The 20025-nt window shown below is 40.0% G+C and overlaps 1 protein-coding gene across 2 annotated transcripts in view; it reads right to left on the bottom strand.

The window, feature by feature from the left end:
* The window catches only part of swt1 (SWT1 RNA endoribonuclease homolog), a 32198-nt gene that overhangs the window by 5085 nt on the left and 7088 nt on the right, over positions 1–20025 (bottom strand). For both annotated transcript variants that reach the window (XM_030049419.1, XM_030049420.1), the window contains 8 exons: positions 19696–19940; positions 18444–18595; positions 17893–18031; positions 14156–14295; positions 13654–13781; positions 13267–13413; positions 8773–8836; positions 6986–7047 (listed from right to left, as the gene is read on the bottom strand). In XM_030049419.1, coding sequence (XP_029905279.1) covers positions 6986–7047; positions 8773–8836; positions 13267–13413; positions 13654–13781; positions 14156–14295; positions 17893–18031; positions 18444–18595; positions 19696–19940 — 1077 coding nt within the window. The remainder of the gene's footprint in view (positions 1–6985; positions 7048–8772; positions 8837–13266; positions 13414–13653; positions 13782–14155; positions 14296–17892; positions 18032–18443; positions 18596–19695; positions 19941–20025) is intronic.

Genomic DNA, 20025 nt, shown 5'->3' with positions numbered 1-20025 from the left:
ACACAAATGCTGAAAAAAAGTTGAAAATAGTGCAACTTTTCAGAAGAAGCGGTGCAGAAAACCAATGGCCAGCCTCTCCTCTATCTGCTTGCAACACACCTTTGGCATGCCTTCGTTTTTCAGTGTGAATAACTCTTCCAACCTCCTTTCTCTCTCTTTAAAAGTCCTATTCTACCTCCTTCCAGTCCTCCTCTCACTAAACTTCCAACTACTTCAACAACTACTCCTTCAACTCACCCTGTCATCTTACTCCTACAACTACTCAACTTTAACTGCACCTAGCCCTCCTTCTGCTTCTAATGCTCTCCAAATAATCCTGTCTTCTTTCTACTCCTTCATCTACTCCTACCATACAGTGCCACCTAGTAGCAACCTAGCAAGTATTTAGTAACCAGATTTAGAAAATTCAAGAATTCAGTGCTGCACTTCAGTGGCAATATGGCTTTGTAGTTGAGTGGGTAAGGTCCATAAGGTGGTGAAACATCCTCCTTAGTTTCTCTGTTCCCTTGTGGCCTGATAATCCAGAATACTATTTTCATATGTCTCCATTCACTTCCACAGCATGGAAATACAGGTCCCAAAACAGCACATAATACATAAACGAAAAGATAAATAAACATAAATGAAAGTGAGCAAAGTGGATTACACTGATATAAAAAGCAACATGTACTGATTTAGTTTTTGTGGTGTGATTACAGTTGTTTCTTCCTGGTGCAAGGCAACTATGCAGGAATGATAACAGATTAAATATAACTGGCACACAGGAAGTGGTGAATTTTACATTTGTAGATGTAGCAACAGTGTTTTTTAGAATAATTAAAGCTGGATTGTTACCGTGAACTGTAATAGCTGCTATGGCTGAAGAAAAAAAAAAAAAAAGTAAATGCCAATACATACAAAAAGTTAAACTTAATCAACAAGAGAGGAGAAAGATAGGGTATAAAGTATATGTGTTAAAATGGAAAACAGGTTAGTCCTCAATCTCTCAAAATCGTCACATGGAGAAAGCTGTGAGAAAGCTTATGTTTAATGTCATGGTTTTATGATATAGTTTAGCTAGTGCAATAATTCACCAACGATAAACAAATTTAAAATTTAATGCACTGCAATAACATTACAAAAGAGGAATTAATTTGCTCGCCTGCTTCAGCTCACTGAGAGACGGTAGCATTGGGTGGGTTAAACTAAAGCAGGATGTTTACCATGACAGAGCGGGCAGCTGCATCAGGAGCACCGGGACAGGATGTGTGCTTAGCCCCGTGGGAGCTGCTACAGATGAATATGGCCCCTGTGCACCATCGGTACAGTATTATCTGACTCACTGCTGTTTGTGCCTTGATGTTGATGCTGTTTTCAAATTATAAACCTGAGCGCAGTTGGTGATTTAGATCAAACAGCTACCAAGCAGGGACAGTAAACTCCCATAAGAGGGAGAGAGGATTCGCAAACATGTATCACTGTGCAGTTCTGTGGTGTTGCCACAATAAATTCTACAATGCTAATCTAGCAGTGAGCCCATGGCCAAAATAAGATTTACTGTGTTTAAAATACACATTTAAACAACAGCAGAAGTCAGAGCTATCCTTATACACAACTGGCTAATTGAAAAAGTCTTCCTGAGTCAGAATATGATGTGGCAGAGGTGGCAGAGCACCTCTTGCCCTGGTGTTCCAAGTTTCTATACCACACAAACTAACCAGTCACAATCTTGAAAACATTTTTTTCCAACAGGACATTTTAATGAATAATGTATATGAAATAGATGAAGCACAGTAAAACAGAAATTGAATTGAACTGAATTTGACCTGGGAGGGCTAGAAGACTGACAGCTTATTGAGGATATAGCTTTATTTGTTTTGTTTTGGACTGCTTCACTGCTGTTTGTCAGCCATACTTACTGCAAAACTGAGCCGCAGCTTGTTATATCTACTGCTAAGCACTAATGTTGGTCTAGTGCTAATGCTGCTGTATGCACTTGCTGTCTTTTGTCATTATAATGAGAAACCTCCAAAGAACGTTGTCAAGTTTTTCTTGTTTTACCAGGGCCATTCTCTAGAGGTAACCAGATCCTCTTACAATCACACTGGATGTTGGAATCCTGCCCTTCAGCAACAGCAAGCTGTCATTAACGTCTGTCGGTGTAAGAGTTAGTGTAGACCTGTCATTGCATATCCTGACTATATGATTTATGTACTGTGTACTGTGAACCCTGCACAGGTAGGAAATGTCAGTGGATGGATGTCCACTGCACACTGGACATGGGAGTTTTGAAGCATCAACACAGTAGGACAAGCAGGGAGTTCAGATGGACACTCTGCAGTTTATGGATTTTGGAGGTCTGCTTCTTGCGCTGACACTTTGAAATTTAACGGTCTTCTGAGCCAAAGCTAAGTGGTGTGTCAAACCCCTTTGACACACCACCTAACTCCTTTTGTTTGCCTGCAACCATTCAGAATAATGGGTGCGTTTGTTGAAGCTAGTGTGTGACATTTTCTGTCTGTCCAGGGCATATGGGCTTCTGTGAACTCAAAGATATTTTTTTATTCCATTAGATTTTTTTTCTTCTCCAGTTTACCATAAAAAAATGACCTTTGCACTGTGACTCATACCAACTACAGTGGCTCATGCAGGAATGCCAGTTAATGATACTGAGTTGGTACTGGACTTGTCTGCATCATGTTCTAGGTACAAGGGCATTCTGAGTAACACTGTCCACTTGAATAATGTTGGATTTTATTACACTATATATAGCTTGATCAAGGCAAGGCTGCAATAATTAACAGGGAATAAGCTCTATTTCTCCTCCTCCTCCATGTTCCAAACACTGTAATCTGCAATTCAGATTTCAGCAATTTCAAAAAAAATTTAAAAAATTAAAAAATCATGTTTGTAATGACTGATCTAGTGAAGAGAGTATGGTCTTTAATATGCAAAACACTGCAGTTTATCTTTCCATACATGTTGAATTGAAAATGAATTTAATGCGAACCTAAGCCTTAATTCTATTTACCCATGTGCTTTGTCCAAACAGCTGGATTTTTGTGAATCAGCAGAAGGGAGATTCCCTGTGGTCTTTCTGTTTGACTAGTTTATTGATAACTATTGAATAAATATCATGATGTAACACACCGCTCACAGAAGGTGACCGATATGGGTAAAACACTGGTGGTTACGGTTGTACGTACGGGAAAATGAATTATGTAAGAGCGATAAGCAGGTTACACAGTGACGCACACAAATACACTCTTACACACAACCACAACCAGACACACACACATACACACACACACACGCACAAATATACTAAATGTAAGTGTAGTGAAAAAGGGGCAAAGACAGACGATATCTGTGCAGCACCGTCTGGACAACAGAGACATTTGGCGTCACCTATTACCTAGAAACAGCTGTGCTGCGTTAAAAGCAACCAGGCATCAACCCTGGGGCAGAGTGCCATATCCATGGGGCACAGAATAATACACAGAGCAAAAGCAGCAGAAGTCTGTTTTTACACACAGACACACAGACACACAGACACACAGACACACACACACACACACACACACACACACACACACACACATATTTCTGCTGACAAAAACAAGTACAGATGTTTCTATAAAACCAGGAAAATCACATGGACACTTGAAGCATACACGCACTCAGAACAACACAAACATTTAGAGAGCCACATACATAACACTGCATACAGCCAGCTAATATTTTCTTAGGCTGGATATGTGACAGCAGGAGGTGAAAGGGACTCATCCACCTGACATCAAGAAGATGGGAGCCAGGACATTTGCGCTCTGGTGTGGTAACAGATGTGTGCTAAATGAAAGTCTTACATGCACTCGGGAGTGGATATAATGACATAGTCTCCCTAACAATCCCTCGCTTTTATACAACTGCTGTATTGCTGCTGCACTACCACTCAACCTTCAAGGAAGAGTGGAAGGAATATCTTGCAGCACTAATGTACAATACCTGCAAGGTGAATGAATTCAACAAAACCTGGGACAATTAACTGCTGCATGAGTAATAAGTCAGCAGAATGCTGGGGGTCTATCAAGCCATACTCACTCTTCCTTTCTCTTAAAAAATTTAAAATACAGTTAGCATTCAGATACAGTGTGCTGAAACAACTGTTTGTGTACCAAGGACAAGATGTTTACAACAGCGTACCATCCACTGCATCTGTCCACTCAAACACAGAGTTCTCCTGTATTCATCAACCCTCCAACTACAACAGCAGGTCAACAGCTAAAAGCTGCTGGAGAGTCACATATAAATGATGGTCCAAAGGTTGCCAGCTAATTCTGTGCCAGTTCATTTTTAAAATGTTAAGCATTTCACCATAATGATGTTGTCATGGCCTCATTTTGATGGGAGTTCTTTGCCGTAGAGCATATAAACCAAAAAACAAACAAAACAAAAAACAAACAAACAAACAAACAAAAAAATGCTTTTTTGGTGCTATATTCCTTTCCTGATTCAACCTTTTTTTAAAATCTCACATTTTATTCTGGAAGGTACTTGCTGTTGACGCACACTGCTTCAGTGCTGATAGTAAGTCTTACTGCCTGTCTGACTGTCAATGAGTGACCATACAGGCCTCTGAACAGGCCTCCCTGAGGCCTTACATAACCCATGACATCATAGCACCGCACTGAGTACAAAAATCAAACATTCAACAGCGAAGATAATGCACTTGCTTACTAAAGGCTTGGATCACTTAACAACGAATGAAAAGAAAAAAAAAAAATCACATGCAGTCAGTTCAACTGGATCTTTCAGCTGTGAGCAACTGAAACAAAAGCATGAATAAAGTGCCTGATAAATGCCCGCAAAGCTATTCTGAGAAGGGAGGCAACAGATGTTAGCCTCTCTAATGCTGAATTAAAGCTTTGGTTTCATTATGGCCTCACATCATTATTCCAAGTAAGAAGTCTGTTCTACCACATGCAGGAATTAATAATTTAGTTGTATCTGTATTATCAAATGATAATAACATTCCAAACAAAAGTTGTGGCCTTTGTTAGCTGATAATGATAATAATAATAAAACCGTCAGTGACAACAACCACAACATCAACTTTTTATTATTTATTTTAAGGCATCTATACATGAATGATTGCCTAAATGAGCTATGAAATCACCACTCCCTCTCCACATTTGTTCTATTTGCAGTGAGTCAATCTGTTCTCATGAGGTTATGAAATCATTAGGAATAGCTTCCGACAGACAGTCCGGCAGGAGCATAAAAAAGGAGGCACATAATGGCCTAGAAATAAATAATCTGTCTAATACAGAGAACTCAGACTTGTTTCCATAGCAGCAGCTGTGGGTTCAATCCACGGTCATAAATACAGCATGCAATTTAGCTTCCGAACCCTATCATGATGGACCTGTAATGATGGTCTCTGAATGTGTGTGAGTGCACATGCCTGCATGCATGCATAAACTTTGCTTATTATGTCATTCTGCATCCACTAGGCCTTAACGTTAAGCATGTTGAACACATAAAGCCTGACTTAACTTGACAACGTGTGTGGTCAAGAAGTACATTTGCGATGTGCGTAGCCCAAGCAACCTGCTTGCATGCAGGCATGTCGGGACCACCGTGTATGGGCTAGTGTGGTGGTGGTTGCTACGTTACTTACAAGTTATAAAGCCAGTGCTGCTATGACATTCTAGTACAAAGATGCACGGAGCCTTTCTATGAGGATAACGTATGTGTTAATAATCAGCACCACAACTGTTTGGAATTGTTGGCATGGCCACCTGCACTGTGAGCGCTCCACTTTAGGTTCCACTGGGGAAGCGTAGGAGGAGGGCTGTTACAATGGAGCAGTTGGTCTAAGACCGGCCTGAAAAACAATACCCAGACCTGCCCAGGCATGCTGCTACAAAGAGCAGGACTCAGAACTTGAGAACTTTTGTCTGCGGTATCTGATCAGATTAAAGTCTTTGTTAAACGCATACATGTAATTCAGTATGCACCTGTAAAATTAAGGCAGGGGTGTCAAACTGGTGCCATGGAGGGCCGAGAGGCTGCAGGTTTTCATTCCAACCCAAAACTATACCAGGTGATTTCACTGATTAGTTCCTTCTCTCTGCTTGGAGGTGGAGTAATCAGTGAAATCACCTGGTGGAGTTTTCGGTTGGAATGAAAACCTGCAGCCTCTCGGCCCTCCATGGCACCAGTTTGACACCCCTGAATTAAGGCAATTTATTATTAAAGAGTAATTCAACCCCAAACTCAAATCTCTGTGAAGCCTCACCTCTAATGGTGAAAAGTAAGTTGCCTGGTCTTTGGTGGCAGGTGATGTCACCCATCAAGTGGAACAGGTGGTGACTTCACAGAGATTTGGGTTTGGGTCATTGTTTTTTTTTTTTAATTTGCAATTTTGTATGATGAACTGTTGTCCAAAAACACATGAGATGTTTAAGTGAAAGAAAACTGTGAGGAAATAATTTTGGCAATTTTTGATGCACCTATAATCTACTAAACTGTTTTAGAGACATTCATTCATTGTCACTGAGCTGCTGTACTGCTAGTATTGGTGGCACTACCCCCCTCACTGGCATTAACAATGGCTGCTATGCTGCAGGGCGGCTCAAACCTGGGCAGGCTGAGGCAGATTTAAGATTCTAAATGATTGGTTGATTTCTCATTTGGCCCAGTAGTAATAAAACAACTGCGGCCAGTTCTGGTTTGCTTGTTTTTCTGGTCACTTCACACAGAGAACATTGTTAAAGTGGCAAGGAGTACCACCACCGTTTTCTGTAATATCCAACCTTTAAATACTCTAAACACTTCTCATTTCTGCTCCCTGCAGAAAGTGACAAAGTTACTCCTCTATTTGTGTCCTGAAATAATGAAGTTTACCAAATTCTTGTCACACAGTTTTTACAGTCCTGCGATTCCATCCATAGCTGCTAGCTGTCAGTGGGACATATTGACTATGCACACATGTGTGTCTTACCGGTATTCTTGCTGTGAGAAACAGTCAAGTAGGTCTTTGGCTGTCAAGCTGGTAGTAGCAACCTGAAACACAATGGGCAAGTGTCAAATCAAACTCAGCTACACAATACACATTGACTATGTCAAGAGAAAAAGGTAAAATACCATTAAAAAGATCTGTTATGATCTCATCAGTGAATGATGACAATGGGACCCTTGGGAAAGGTAATGTGACTTACAATGACTATAACGTTGGTAATAAAATTAGCCAATAATATTAAGTATGCAGCTAGCATATCAGGCAGTTTGGCCTGATAAACGCTATGTTCAATTTAAGTTCTTTGGGTAGGCTAGTATGCTAAATAGATGGCAGCACACAGCTACCTAGGCCGGGTTCATCCTACCCAGTAAAAAATTCCATCACTGGTCTGTGGAGAGCGTCTCTAACATTGGTGCCAGTTGGTACTCTGAATAAGTGCTAAGAAAATTTTGTTCACCTTATTCACCTTGCTGCCATGTTTGGTAGATTAAGGTAGATTAAACATGGAAGTGCCATAGAATCTAATGTTAAATCTTGCTCTAAAAATACTTTTTCAAAAGTAGGATTAATCACAGCTGGAAATCATCGATCAGCGATCTCCCTCAGCACTTATATTTTTGATATCCTATGTTTTTTGTTTTTTAATGCAACACAAGAGATGGTAAAACATCAGGAAGTTTGTTGACACAGTAGATAATCTTCTTGTACTCGCACAAGGGCACCCTAAGTTAATGACAATAGGCCTTGCATGAGACTTCAGTCACTGAATCATCAAATTTACTTCAGTTTTTGTTTTTGTTTTTTTTTTAATAATTGCGCGAGGAAAATAACACAGGGTTGTTCCAGGCTGCATATGCCTGGACACTGACAGGCTGCCTACACATCGCTGATTTGGGGGTGTTATAAAATGACAGGGAATGTGCTTTTATTCTGTCCTGAGATGACTGTGACCGTCAGCACTATTTTCTTTTAAGTTTAATGAGCATCACACTTCAAATATGATGTGCTCTGCAGGTAATGGTACAAAGTAAAGGATCAAAGGATTCTGTTTTTTTCAGTAAGTAAATTTTTATAATATTTGAGCCTACAGTATGTATTCCACCTGCTGCCCTTTGGCTTTATTCTGTCTACACTGGCTCCAAAAAAAATCACAACATGACACTGACTACAAACTTAAGTCTCCTGAAAACCCATGGGCGATGTCACTCTGATTGTGTCTACAGTCTATGGTGTTTACTTTGTCTGTCATTAACGGATATCCACATAAAGTTCAAATGAGGTCAGCTGATAGAGTTGAAACCAGGTCAGCTGGACTTGTTTGTAGTTTCTTGAAGACGTTTCACCTCTCAGCCAAGAAGCTTCCAGGACGTTGGTTTGTTAGTGAGCCTGGATAACATCCCCACACAGATTAAATACCTGGGACCCAACACCAGTCTGCCAGAATTGAAGAAGCTTCTTGGATGAGAAGTGAAACATTTTTCAAGAATCTACAAACAAGTCCAGTTGACCTTGATTCAACTCTATGTGGATAACCAGCAGCTGGATGACTGGCAGCTTCCACAGAAATCATTCATGTAATACACATGAGGCATGATTAAAGCATTTACACAATTAGAAAGTAAAAAACAATGGGCAATAATTGAAGAAATAACCTTTGCAATGCTATGTTACTGTTTTTAATTTGATTGAACTGAATTCACTTCCCTTTTATGTATGTCAAGGGAAATCATTTACTTCTTTCATGCAAATAATTGAGAATTGGTACGAACCTCACTGGAGTGGATGAAGTTCAAAAGTGCCTGGGTTTCCTCTAAACTGACTGCGGACAGGATCCTTAGGAGGGGAAAAAAAAAAAAAACATGAAAATTTTAATTTAATTAATGGAAATATAATTAGTAATAATGAGATATTCTGAAGTTCCTTTTCTCCCGTTTTGTAAACAGTGCTAAATCTGTCATATACGTCATACGTCATATATGTCCATGAACAGTTACTTGAACTACTGGAATCTCTTTCTCTCTGAACTTTCTTCAGTTCAGCTAAATCCTTTTCAAATCAAATTCAAAAGCAATAACCACAGTGTTTGGTTTTAATTTTCTTTTAGGCTTTTCAATATTTGGACCCACTTTTCCCAAACAACTTTTATGTGTACACACCTAAAGCTGCAAGCAACAACTGAACACACATCCCTGAAATGTGCATCCATCTTCCCATCTACGAACACACACATGTATACGTAAACATACAGACAGACAGAAAGACAGATAGACACACATACACACACATACACACACCTTTCAATAAACACAGGGTTAGCCTCAGGGCCTTCGAGAGTAAAAGATAACAAAGGAGCAGAAAATGAGAAAGACGGGGATGAGGGTGAAAAGGAGTGAGAAATGAGGGATGGTGGAGGGTAATTTCAGCAGAGAAGTACTGAATTATCCATATCTACTGTCCACAGAGCGAGAGAGAAAGGGAGGGAGAGCTATATGGGCAGCAATGAGTCATAGCTCTGCTCCAAACACATGAAAATGAGTCTGGCTGTCTCCTAGGCAACCACACTTGAGCAGCCTGAGTGCCTACACGCACGTGCATAGATGGTATGTACACGCGCGTGCGCGCGCACACACACACACACACACACACACACACAAACAATTCACAAGCACACACAAATACTGAACCCAGAAGCCCGCAGATAAAGAAAGAAGAAAAAAAGTGGGTTGTGTGTTTTGTAACATTTACAGCAATGTAAATGCATGGCGGAAATTACTATCATTCTATCATTACCAAATTGCCTCAATTATAATTTTGTATGTGTACGCAGGTAGAATACAGAATAATTATATTTCAATTAAGTACAGTTACTCACCCAAAAATGGACTTGAGTATGAGTAAAGGTTACTCTGTCATGAAACTACTAAGAGTAAAAGAGTATTCTGTAAAAAAAAAAAAAATAACTAACTAACTAAATAAATAAATGAATAATAAAAACAAATACTTTGAGTAGTGAGTACGAGTTACATTTTAGGTTTGGCCTATTTTCACTCCATGTGATAAAATAATAAAACTGTAACTCAAAAAGATGATTTAAAACCATATTGCTTGGTGTACAGACTATTCATTGACTGTCAACTGTCAGATAAAAGTGTGGACAAGCACTGCTCTACTCTGATTTGGTGATTTGACCTGCCATAGCTGCAAGCCAGCTAACCAACTTGACATGAAGTTGAAAAGGTCCCTGACTGAAGCGTGGCCCTCTGCTTTAATCACTTGCTCTGTCGTGCTGACTGCACAACTGCAAGGAGATGGGGGTCTGTCACCTCACCCTATGAAAATCAGCAGCTTCCTCTTAAACCATAACGAAGGGAGAAACACTTGTAACGCAACCTATTTGGTTAAGTGTAACGAGGAAAAGACCAGATTACCTGTAAAAACAAATAAATAAACACTTGAGTAGACTAATTAATGCAGCACCAAAAAAACTGTTACTACCCACCACTGCAGGTGTGTGATTTAGCGTGCGTGTGTGTGAGCAGGTCCTGTGTGGTCTGGTTTTGAGGGAATGACTGTTATTTGTGTTACGAGGGCACTGGGGCAGCATAATATTTCTGAAAGTTTATTCCTCGGTAGCCAAGCACAATCCTGACACCCTATCACCTCGCCTTCGCTTTATACACATAAACACAAACGTGGGTGCACATGCACGCACACACACACATACACACACAAATTTTAATACACTCTCCCTGTCATGTCATGATCTTTTACACTACATTTTCCCTCGCCTACCACCTGTTTTTGACATACACAGTGAGACTTGGAAATGCTGTACATAACCTAGCCCGAGTAAAACTACTTTGTGTGCAGAGGCCAACACTGATGAAAATGTCCATGTATTTTTAGATACACGGTTTAACTGCAGCACACAGCTGAAGGCAGACGATAATAAAGATTTGACTGGTAATGAACTTACTCAAAATCACCGTACTTTGTGGGCACACAAGCAAGTGTATGTTTCCTTACATAAATAATACAACTTGAAATAAGATCATTTTCATTGTTATCAGTTCACATAACTGAAAGGTCATTTGCAATTGTAACGGCATGTCAAAATCACAGAAATAGCAAAAACAAACAAATAAACAAACAAAAACCTATCAAAAATATGTATGTAAAGGGTTTTTTTCAATTAGGAAAAGTCTCCAAAAGGTTTTGTGGGCCCAGAGAGTGGGAGTTCAGAGTGACATGTGGATGAAACACAGGAATATCAGCAGACACTTTGACCTTTAGCTGGAGGCTGTTTATATTTATGTGAGTTCAAACAGAGAAATGTCACCGTGAATCCCATTCAGGGAATAAATAATGCAACGTCTCTGCCCAGACTTGTAGTTTGTGTATTGGAGTGATGTTTGGCTTGTGTGTGTGTGTGTGTGAGACAGTGGAAAGACATGAGAAAGACAGAGATCCTTTAGAGGATGAGTCTACTATAGGAAATAACATTTAGGTATGCATTTCTTTCTGTTTGGCACTGAGTTTGGGCCTTACTTTCTACTTCTCTTCTTACTTTGTTTTTAAGAGGGTCTTTTGGCCGTTTTTGTAATTTCACTGTCAACAGTCGCAGTTTCAAGTTTAGTAATGTTCAATTACACCTAAAAACTGCATCAGATCAAATGAATAAGACCAATAGTCATGGAATTGTGTGTTATTTTGTGCTTCAGCGTCCGTAATAGGATACAACGTTGTTAAGTCAGATGAACTGGAGATATTAAATTGCCCCTCAGTGTGAATGTGTGTGTCTGCCCTGCAGTGGACTAGTGTCCTGTCCAGGGTGTTCCCTGCCTCCCACCCAATGAATGCTGGGATAGGCTCCAGCACCCCGCGACCATAATTAGGGTAAGCGGCTTGGAAAATGAATGAATGTTAATGAATCATTTCACTGACTAAACTATCTCAAACATGTCTGAACTAATAGGAAGTTTCCTTTATTTTCTCACGGTTCTGTTAGCTACCATGACAGCCAAGTGAGTCACCAAGTGAACAGGGGAAACACCAAATAAGGAAGATGCAGCAAACTGTTGTTGTCAGCTTGTGCATTTATGTTTGGTGCCATCATCACAGAACACAATCCATAAAAAGCTCTGCTAAGATGTCGTTGGTGCTTTCTAAAAGAATGCTTCATGACCCCTGCAATCAACAAAATTCCTCTCCATGGTAATTTCCACAAATAATTGTGCCATTTTACATACTGCATAAATCTCTACGGCAGCAATGTGTGAAATGCAGATGAATGCAAATAAATTCAGATGCCAGCACAGGCACAGGCACACAGACTGGCAGAGTGTATGGGAGGTGGAGCTGGAGATGTCAAAGGGTCAAAACAGCAAAAAGTAAATAGAGATAAAACAATTTGTTGCAGTGCAGAGCTGTTGCGTCACGGGGAAGGTGATAAGGCAAAGCTAGAAGGTCAAGCAGATTACAGTCTGACCAACAGATCAGGCCAAATAGGGCCTGAGGACCATGAGGACACCCGTGCATGCATGTATGTGCGTGGTGTGGCGCGGCACACGCACACATGCACGCGCGCGCGCACACACACACACACACACACACACACACACACACACACACACACACACACACACACACACACACACACACACACAGGAAGGAAGTGGTGGTTAAGGACAGGCCAAGGACAGTTTAAAGGGCCAACTTAGAGGGGCCAGTTGTACAGACAAGGTGACACAGAGAAAAAGAGACAGAGATAGATACAGAAGGTGGTAAAGGGACTCAGGACACAGAGAAAATTATTAAGGCGGCTTAATCATTCAGTTTCTAAACATTAACACCCATTCCAGACCAGACTTAAGCTTGCATCTGCATGTGTCTGTCACTTTAAAAAACAGGATTGCACCAACTGTAATCAGTTGGGATACCAACACTAACTATGAGCATGGCCTTATGTCCTTTTATTGCCCTGTGCTTTTCCACACACTGTTTCTATTTGTGATGTGCTGCAAGTTATTTATTATTATTAGTACTATCATTATTTTTTTATGAAAAGGGATATTTCACTAAAACTGCACCGCCGGTGTGTTCTGTCATCAATGTCCTCATCGTGTCTAGTACATATACAAACTTGTTGCTCCTGCACTCATTTGATGTAGACGTTTTCATGCCATGGGATTGGAAGGGGTGATTGGCAGTGAGGCAGAATATTTAAGGGACGGGTAGGCTTAGAGTAGTCACATAAGTTGTACCTGCTGAAAGCTTGGAGCAGCTGTGAGATCATGGAGGTCACTTTGTACAAACAGCACAAGGCGTCCTGTGGTGGTGGAGGACCTCCTGCTGGTTGAGCTCTCTGCATGGTTTGAGGGTCAAAGTGCAGAGCTTTGAACACAGTCAAGCTGAAAAATTACAGCCAAAAAGGACATCAGGGATCAATGGGACAGGGATAAGCAATGTCAAAGTAAGCAATGTTCTGTACTGTTTCAAATCTTGTTCTTTCCTCTAACTGCAATTTCTGAAAATGCAGCATTTTTGAGCAGATGTCAGAACGTCCTAATCTTACCATTACCACTGCAGTGTGTGTGCACTCACTGATGACATTTCAAGCTCTGCACTATCAAAACCAGTGTTCTACTCACCTTATCTCATATACATTTTTCCAGATGTTCTCAAACAGAGCCCAGACGTCTTGGTGTGAGACATGAGAGGATGTGGCCTGCTTCTCTTCATCATCAGACATAACAGCATCACTGACAGGAGTCTCCCCCTGCAGACAGACACTACTGTTATATACCATAAACAATATAACATAAATCCAAAACACGGAACAGAGATCAAGTAAAAGGCTATGTGTACATAGCAAGGACAAAAATGTAATAACAATACATCCTAATGCATATACATTCTAATATTTGGGTAACTGTTTGTCTGGCACTCATCAAGAACCTGTTCAAACCTGAAACGTAAACGTAAAGCCCCTAGCCCTGTCTGGTTATGGACACAATATACACAGGGTGAACAAATATTTGTACATTTCTGGATTTTTTTTTTTGTACAAATAAAAGTGGAATAAATTTCAGATTGGAGTTTATGAGATACACACAGGAGAATGCTGTAACCTCATATGTGGTCTTTGCTGACCTTAGTTAAGAGTCTATTGAATATGTTGTCCAGTAATGACAGGGCAGCAGGAACACGGCTTGACCTTTTCCCAAACACCGTCAGCAGGTCTTTAGCTTGGAGGAAAGCCTCTGAGGTGGTGTTATATTCCACTGTTTTATCTGAGGGGGGTCGGAGAAGAGAGATAAATACATAAGCAATGACATACAGAAGCTACTAAAATGATGACGGTGTGATTTTTGCTGGGGTTTGTACCAAACAAGCATATTTTCTTACATGAAAAATACAACTTATTGGACCAGTAATTCATTGTTCTGGGTAATTTTAAGAAGTCAATTTTCAAGTTCTCTGATTCTAGCTTTTCAAATGTTTTATTTATTTATTTATTTATTTTATTTCATTCATTAAAAAGCAAAACAAAAAAACAATACACTATAAACACAACATTCCCAAATCTTGAATGAAAGGGAGCAGAAATAATATTAATCTTATTTAATCTGCCCCTTTATCCCAAAAATCAATTTGCAAAGCACTTTGCAAACAACAGCAAAATAAACAAAATTAAAATAAAATAGCTGCCGGCCACAACACAGACAGTCACATTCTTTTTCCCGAGTTCCAACTCAATTTATACCATTCAAACGTTCAAACATCCAAACGTCAAACGTGAATATTGTCTAGTTTCTTTTGTCCTATATGGCAGTAAATTAAATAGAAATATACTATTGTAGACTGTTGGCTGGGACAAAACAAGATATTTAGGACGTTCCCTTAAGTTGTGGGAAATTGTGATCAAAATTTTTTTAGACGGACATTTTATGGATCAAAACAACCAATCGATGAATCAAGAAAATAACTGACAACTGACATATTAATCAATAATGAAATGACTTGTTAGTGGCAGCTCTTAATATTTTGCTTACAAGAATGTTGTGTGACACATTTAACCTTTATCAAAAAATTGCAGCTCCTGTGATTTGGGTACTGCAAATGGCCATACAGCGATTTCAGTAATATTTCAATTAACTGTTCAGCTATGCACCAGGCATAATTAAAGTGGGGCAAAGAAAGGAGGTGCTACTTGGATGCAGGGTATGTTTTGGCTTGTCTCTGTCTCTGCAGCGTTATGAAGAGAACTGTTATGGAGATAAAGTTGAAGGGCAAAACAGGCAGGCAGTGAGACACTTTCTAAAAACAAGCCAGCTCAGCTTGTGTGCATGTGTGTGTCTTGCTGGTTATGGCCCCTCAGTCTCTCTGTGTTTGAACACACAAGAAAACTGCATACTCACATATTACAGAAAAACATGCATATATGTTCCTCAACAATGTTTTTATGCATCTATGTGAACAGACACATACACACACACACACACACACACACACACACACACACAGCAAGAGAGAGAGAATGAGAGCAAGACAGAGATCGAGAGAGAGAGAGGAGAGAGAGAGAGAGAAAGTGAGGGAGAGTGAGAGTAAGAGAGAGAGAGAGGGAGAGCCAGAGAGAGAGAGAGAGAGAGAGAGAGAGAGAGAGAGAGAGTGAACACCCTGCACAGGGAAGACCAGAAGAGATGCAGTACTTTTCCACTCCTGGATCTGTTCTTAGCCTACACAGTTTATCCTTCTCTTCCTCCCTCCTCCTCCTCCTCTTCCTCCTCCTCACCCTACTCTCACAGTCCTGGCACAGAGCCAGAACGCGTGGGGGCAAAAAGTCCAGAATCATGCTATTGAGCCAAGGACGGACAGAATGAGGGCCCAGAAATCAATTGTTTTCAAGTATTAACAAAATTAAAATGATAAAAAAAAAACACTGCACTACTAGATAAAGCAACGGCACAGATGGACAAGGAGAAAGAAAGAGAGGGTGAGAGACGCACATTCAGACAGTGTAAGCATAATATAATGTGATGAGATCCAGAACAAGAAGTGCTGCAGTCGGCTACATTGCAGAAGCATCTCTCTGGCACACATCTGAGTGTCCCATTTTAGCTGGTGACCTTATTCTGTATATAGTTCTGTGGGCCATGAGCCGATGCAGGACAGACAGCATCCTGTCCCGGTGGAACAGGGGTATTTAGTCGGGGAATGACCAGATACTGCTGTCTGGTGAAAAACTTGTGACACAAATAATGAGGTTTCACTTCAAATTTACATGCTTCCCATTGCATGTTCGGTGTAGTCACCATGAAACCAAGCTACAGTATAATTTTTAGAAAATGTATGAGTGTCAATGGAAAGTCAATAAGTCTGTGTTTTCCAGTTTCAGAAAGGTCTTTTTGGATATATGAGGTTTTCACGTGACAGTGGCGATGAGCATGGTGGGTTTTTCATGGTATTTATTTGTTTTTGTCACTAAGCCAAAACAAGGAATTAACACTACCTTAAACTGCTAAAATGGGAGAAAAGAATATATTTACACTTTCATGCCTCAAGCTCAACTTGTCCTTCTACAGTGCTATGCTGTTTTTATGACCTGGTACACCCGGTTGATTAATGTTTTTCAGAATCTAGCGTTAGAAAGGAGGATTATGGGAAGATTAAAATGTTTTCTAAGAAACTCATATGTTATCAAGCATTTCCAAAATATAGTTAGATAAATAAAACAAAATATTAAGTTAGAGGGCTTTTATGTGACATACTACAGAGCAATAGAATTAGCTTTGGTGCTGCAAGGACTGTTAGTAGAACTAAAATCACTACACTTTTGACTTGGCTGTTTCAATAGCATTGAATAGACACAATTTCTGTGCTGTTTTCATTCATGTCATCATAGATTACTTATGCTCTGTCTCACAGAATATTTGTTGGCTGTGGAGCTAACATAGTGTTTGGTCATTTCAATGTCTTCTTAATGCACCTGATTTAATGAGCTAATGTTAAGTGACAAAACAGTAGCACAATGATGTTAACATCAGTTCATTTTCCCAGTTAGCCCACAGGATATTTAGCAAGCGAACATAGCCAAAGGTTAACTACTTTGACACTTTCTCAAGCTGCTGTACAACTTTGGGCGTTTTGATGGGGGAAGTACATTTTAAGACAATAGATTGTGTCACAGTAACTTCAATTTAAAAAGCAATCTACTTTACCAAACTATCCACTTTCAACATGTAACATTACATGACGGATTTACATTCAGAACCTGTATCTTTTTCAAATGCCTCTGTTCCTTAGACCTACAGTATGTTGGGCATTTCACTTTTATGTAACATGTTGAGTCCCACTGTAAGTTTACAGATTTTAAACGGGGAATCACAATGTTATATTTTGGTTAAAAAAATAAACAACAACAAAAAAAACCACTCTTGTTCATGATAAGATGTTACTACACTTTATCAACTGACTTTGTAACTACCAATTTTGTTGCAAGTGCATCACATAGTGCACTTTTATCTCAGCAAAAGCACACAGGCATGTACAGGGTAGCTACATTATGAACTTAGCTAAATTTGCCGGCAGCAATGGCTTCGCTTATTAAGGAAAGATGAGGAGTATTTGAAGCGTTGAAAGTTATTGTAGCTACATTAGAACCATGTAGTTCATCTGATTTTATTTATCACTATGCTGCTCCATAATTTTTTTTCTGGCTAGTGATATCAAATCAGTGCATACTGTTATATATCTTTCTTATTTTGGAAAATAATTCAGTAGTTTTTGAATTATACTTCCTATGTTTACACCAAGTTTGGATCATCAGCTGAAATACATAAAAGTTACTCCTCCACCACCACCTACACTGGTGTCTTATCAACACATACCTGAGGTGAAGAAGTTATTGAGATGTAAAACAGCTTGCAGCTTCTTTCGTGGGACAATATGTCCAAAGACAGCAATCCAGTGTTTTTTCATGCACTGCAGGATATCCAGAAGAGTCCAGGGTGGTTTGAGATAAACTATCTGTTTAAAGAAAAAAAATAACAATAAAAAACACAATACAATAAATAATGCCCTCACTGAACAATGAAGCTAAAACCGTTTTCTATGTATTTATGTATTTATTTACTGTTATTTATTATTATTTATTATTTATTTATGTATGTATTTATTGCTATGTATGAGATGACCCATTTGAGCCTAGTAACCTAGACCTCCCTTAAGGCAAACAATGAGGGATTTGATCGAGTATTTTTCTCCCAGAAGATACCCCTCTGACGACTGATGAGGTACTTTGAACTACCATATTCATGTACTGCCAAGTAAAACTGAGACCATATAACTACTGCTACTCACTTAGTGACCTGTAGTTAAAAAAAATGTTTGTAAAATTTGAACATACTTTGAATGATGCCCTAAAATGCTGGACACATACCTCTAGCCAGAGGTCCTGATAAATGGCCTTCATCTCCACCTCCAGCACCTCACACAGCACCTCCCTCAGGCAGTCCTCCATGTCTGAAACACATCTGCTGAGCTTCTTTCTTTTCTCTTCTTCGTTCTCTCCTTCATCTAGCTGCCCGTCATCTGGAATCATTTACATACAATTACAGTGTACATACGTGCATGCATGTGTCTGAAAATGTGCATTAACTGTATGCATGGGACTGAGTGAGATGAACAAGTGAACCAGTCAATGAGCAAGTCAGTGAACTGTTTACAATTACTTGTGTTTATCATACTCAAGAAAATAACCATCACAACCACATTATGACAACAGCCTGCTTTTTTCTCTTTCTGGGGCTGGTATTTCAATTCTGCAGGAAGTCTATGAGAGGGTAGATACATTTTTCAACATCTGATGTATAACTCTAACTTTAAATTTAATGTGTGAGTGTGGAGGATGAGCATTTGCATATTAAAACTACTTTTTTGAGGCAGATGCTGCTTTCACCTGAATTTCTACCTTATGGTCAGAGATGGGAAAACTGGAGAGATGGGAAAAAAGGGGGTGGAAATACCATTTGCATGTGTGTTATGTGCAATGCCTGGTACACACTACAGGATAATCGGGGTTTGTTTTGTCCCGATCTCCCCCTTCTGATCAAAGCCAGCAAAGGCCCAATTGTCTGATGTTTGCAAACGACATCGTGTCTGTTTTTCCTGTGGTGTGGGGTGTGTTAAGAGTGATTTTGTCCGGTCCGATCCACTCGGAAGGCCTCGGAAGGAGATCGTGAATAATGAACATGTTTAATATTTGCGACTAGAAATCCTGTAGTGTGTGGTGTGCTCCGAGAGGAGCTGAGCACGCACAGTGTGTAACGTCACGTGTACCGAACAAAAGACAATCAAGACGCGAGCTGAGTCGGCTGACTGATGGAAGAATTGCTTCTTCCTGTTCGTCCGCCATGTTTGTTTACACTGAAGTCACGTTTGACTACGCGAGATTTGGAATATTGAGCATGAAGAACCTGATACTCTGCCGAAGACTCGGTTAGTAGGTGGTGTGCTCCGTAGTGCACACACACTGTAAGATCAGAAGAGAGAGATCTTGTGCAATCTGTCTTTTGTTATCATCAAGTGTGTGGTCTCTAAATCTGAGGGTTTGAAGAATCCTGTAATGTGTGCCAGACTGCTGCACCATGGCAGATAATTTCTTGATGAAAACATCATCATGGATTGTTTACCTTCTTCCATCTCTGCTTGAGAAAGGTGACTCGGTGAATGTCTCTTCGGGGACTGTGCTGGTGTGCAGCTCTTGTTTAGCACTGGTGTTTGAAACTGGGAGACATTGAGAGGCCGTGTGGGTGTCGACAAGCACTGCAGGGCCTGATCGTCATGTCTGAGCCTCTCAACCTCCTTCACTAAGTCATCTTTACTGAAGGCCTTCACCCCACTCAAAATTGCCTTAGAGCACAGGTTCTTGTCATTACTAGAAAGAAGAAAGACAGAGCAAGACCTACCAATTATTCAGGTAAAAACACCGCTGAAAACAAAATCAAGACAACAAAAATAAG

This window comes from Myripristis murdjan, chromosome 4 (genome assembly GCF_902150065.1).
Source record: "Myripristis murdjan chromosome 4, fMyrMur1.1, whole genome shotgun sequence".
Lineage (NCBI taxonomy): Eukaryota > Metazoa > Chordata > Actinopteri > Holocentriformes > Holocentridae > Myripristis > Myripristis murdjan.
Note: the sequence above shows the minus strand (reverse complement) of the source record. Positions and strands in the feature narration are given on the sequence as shown.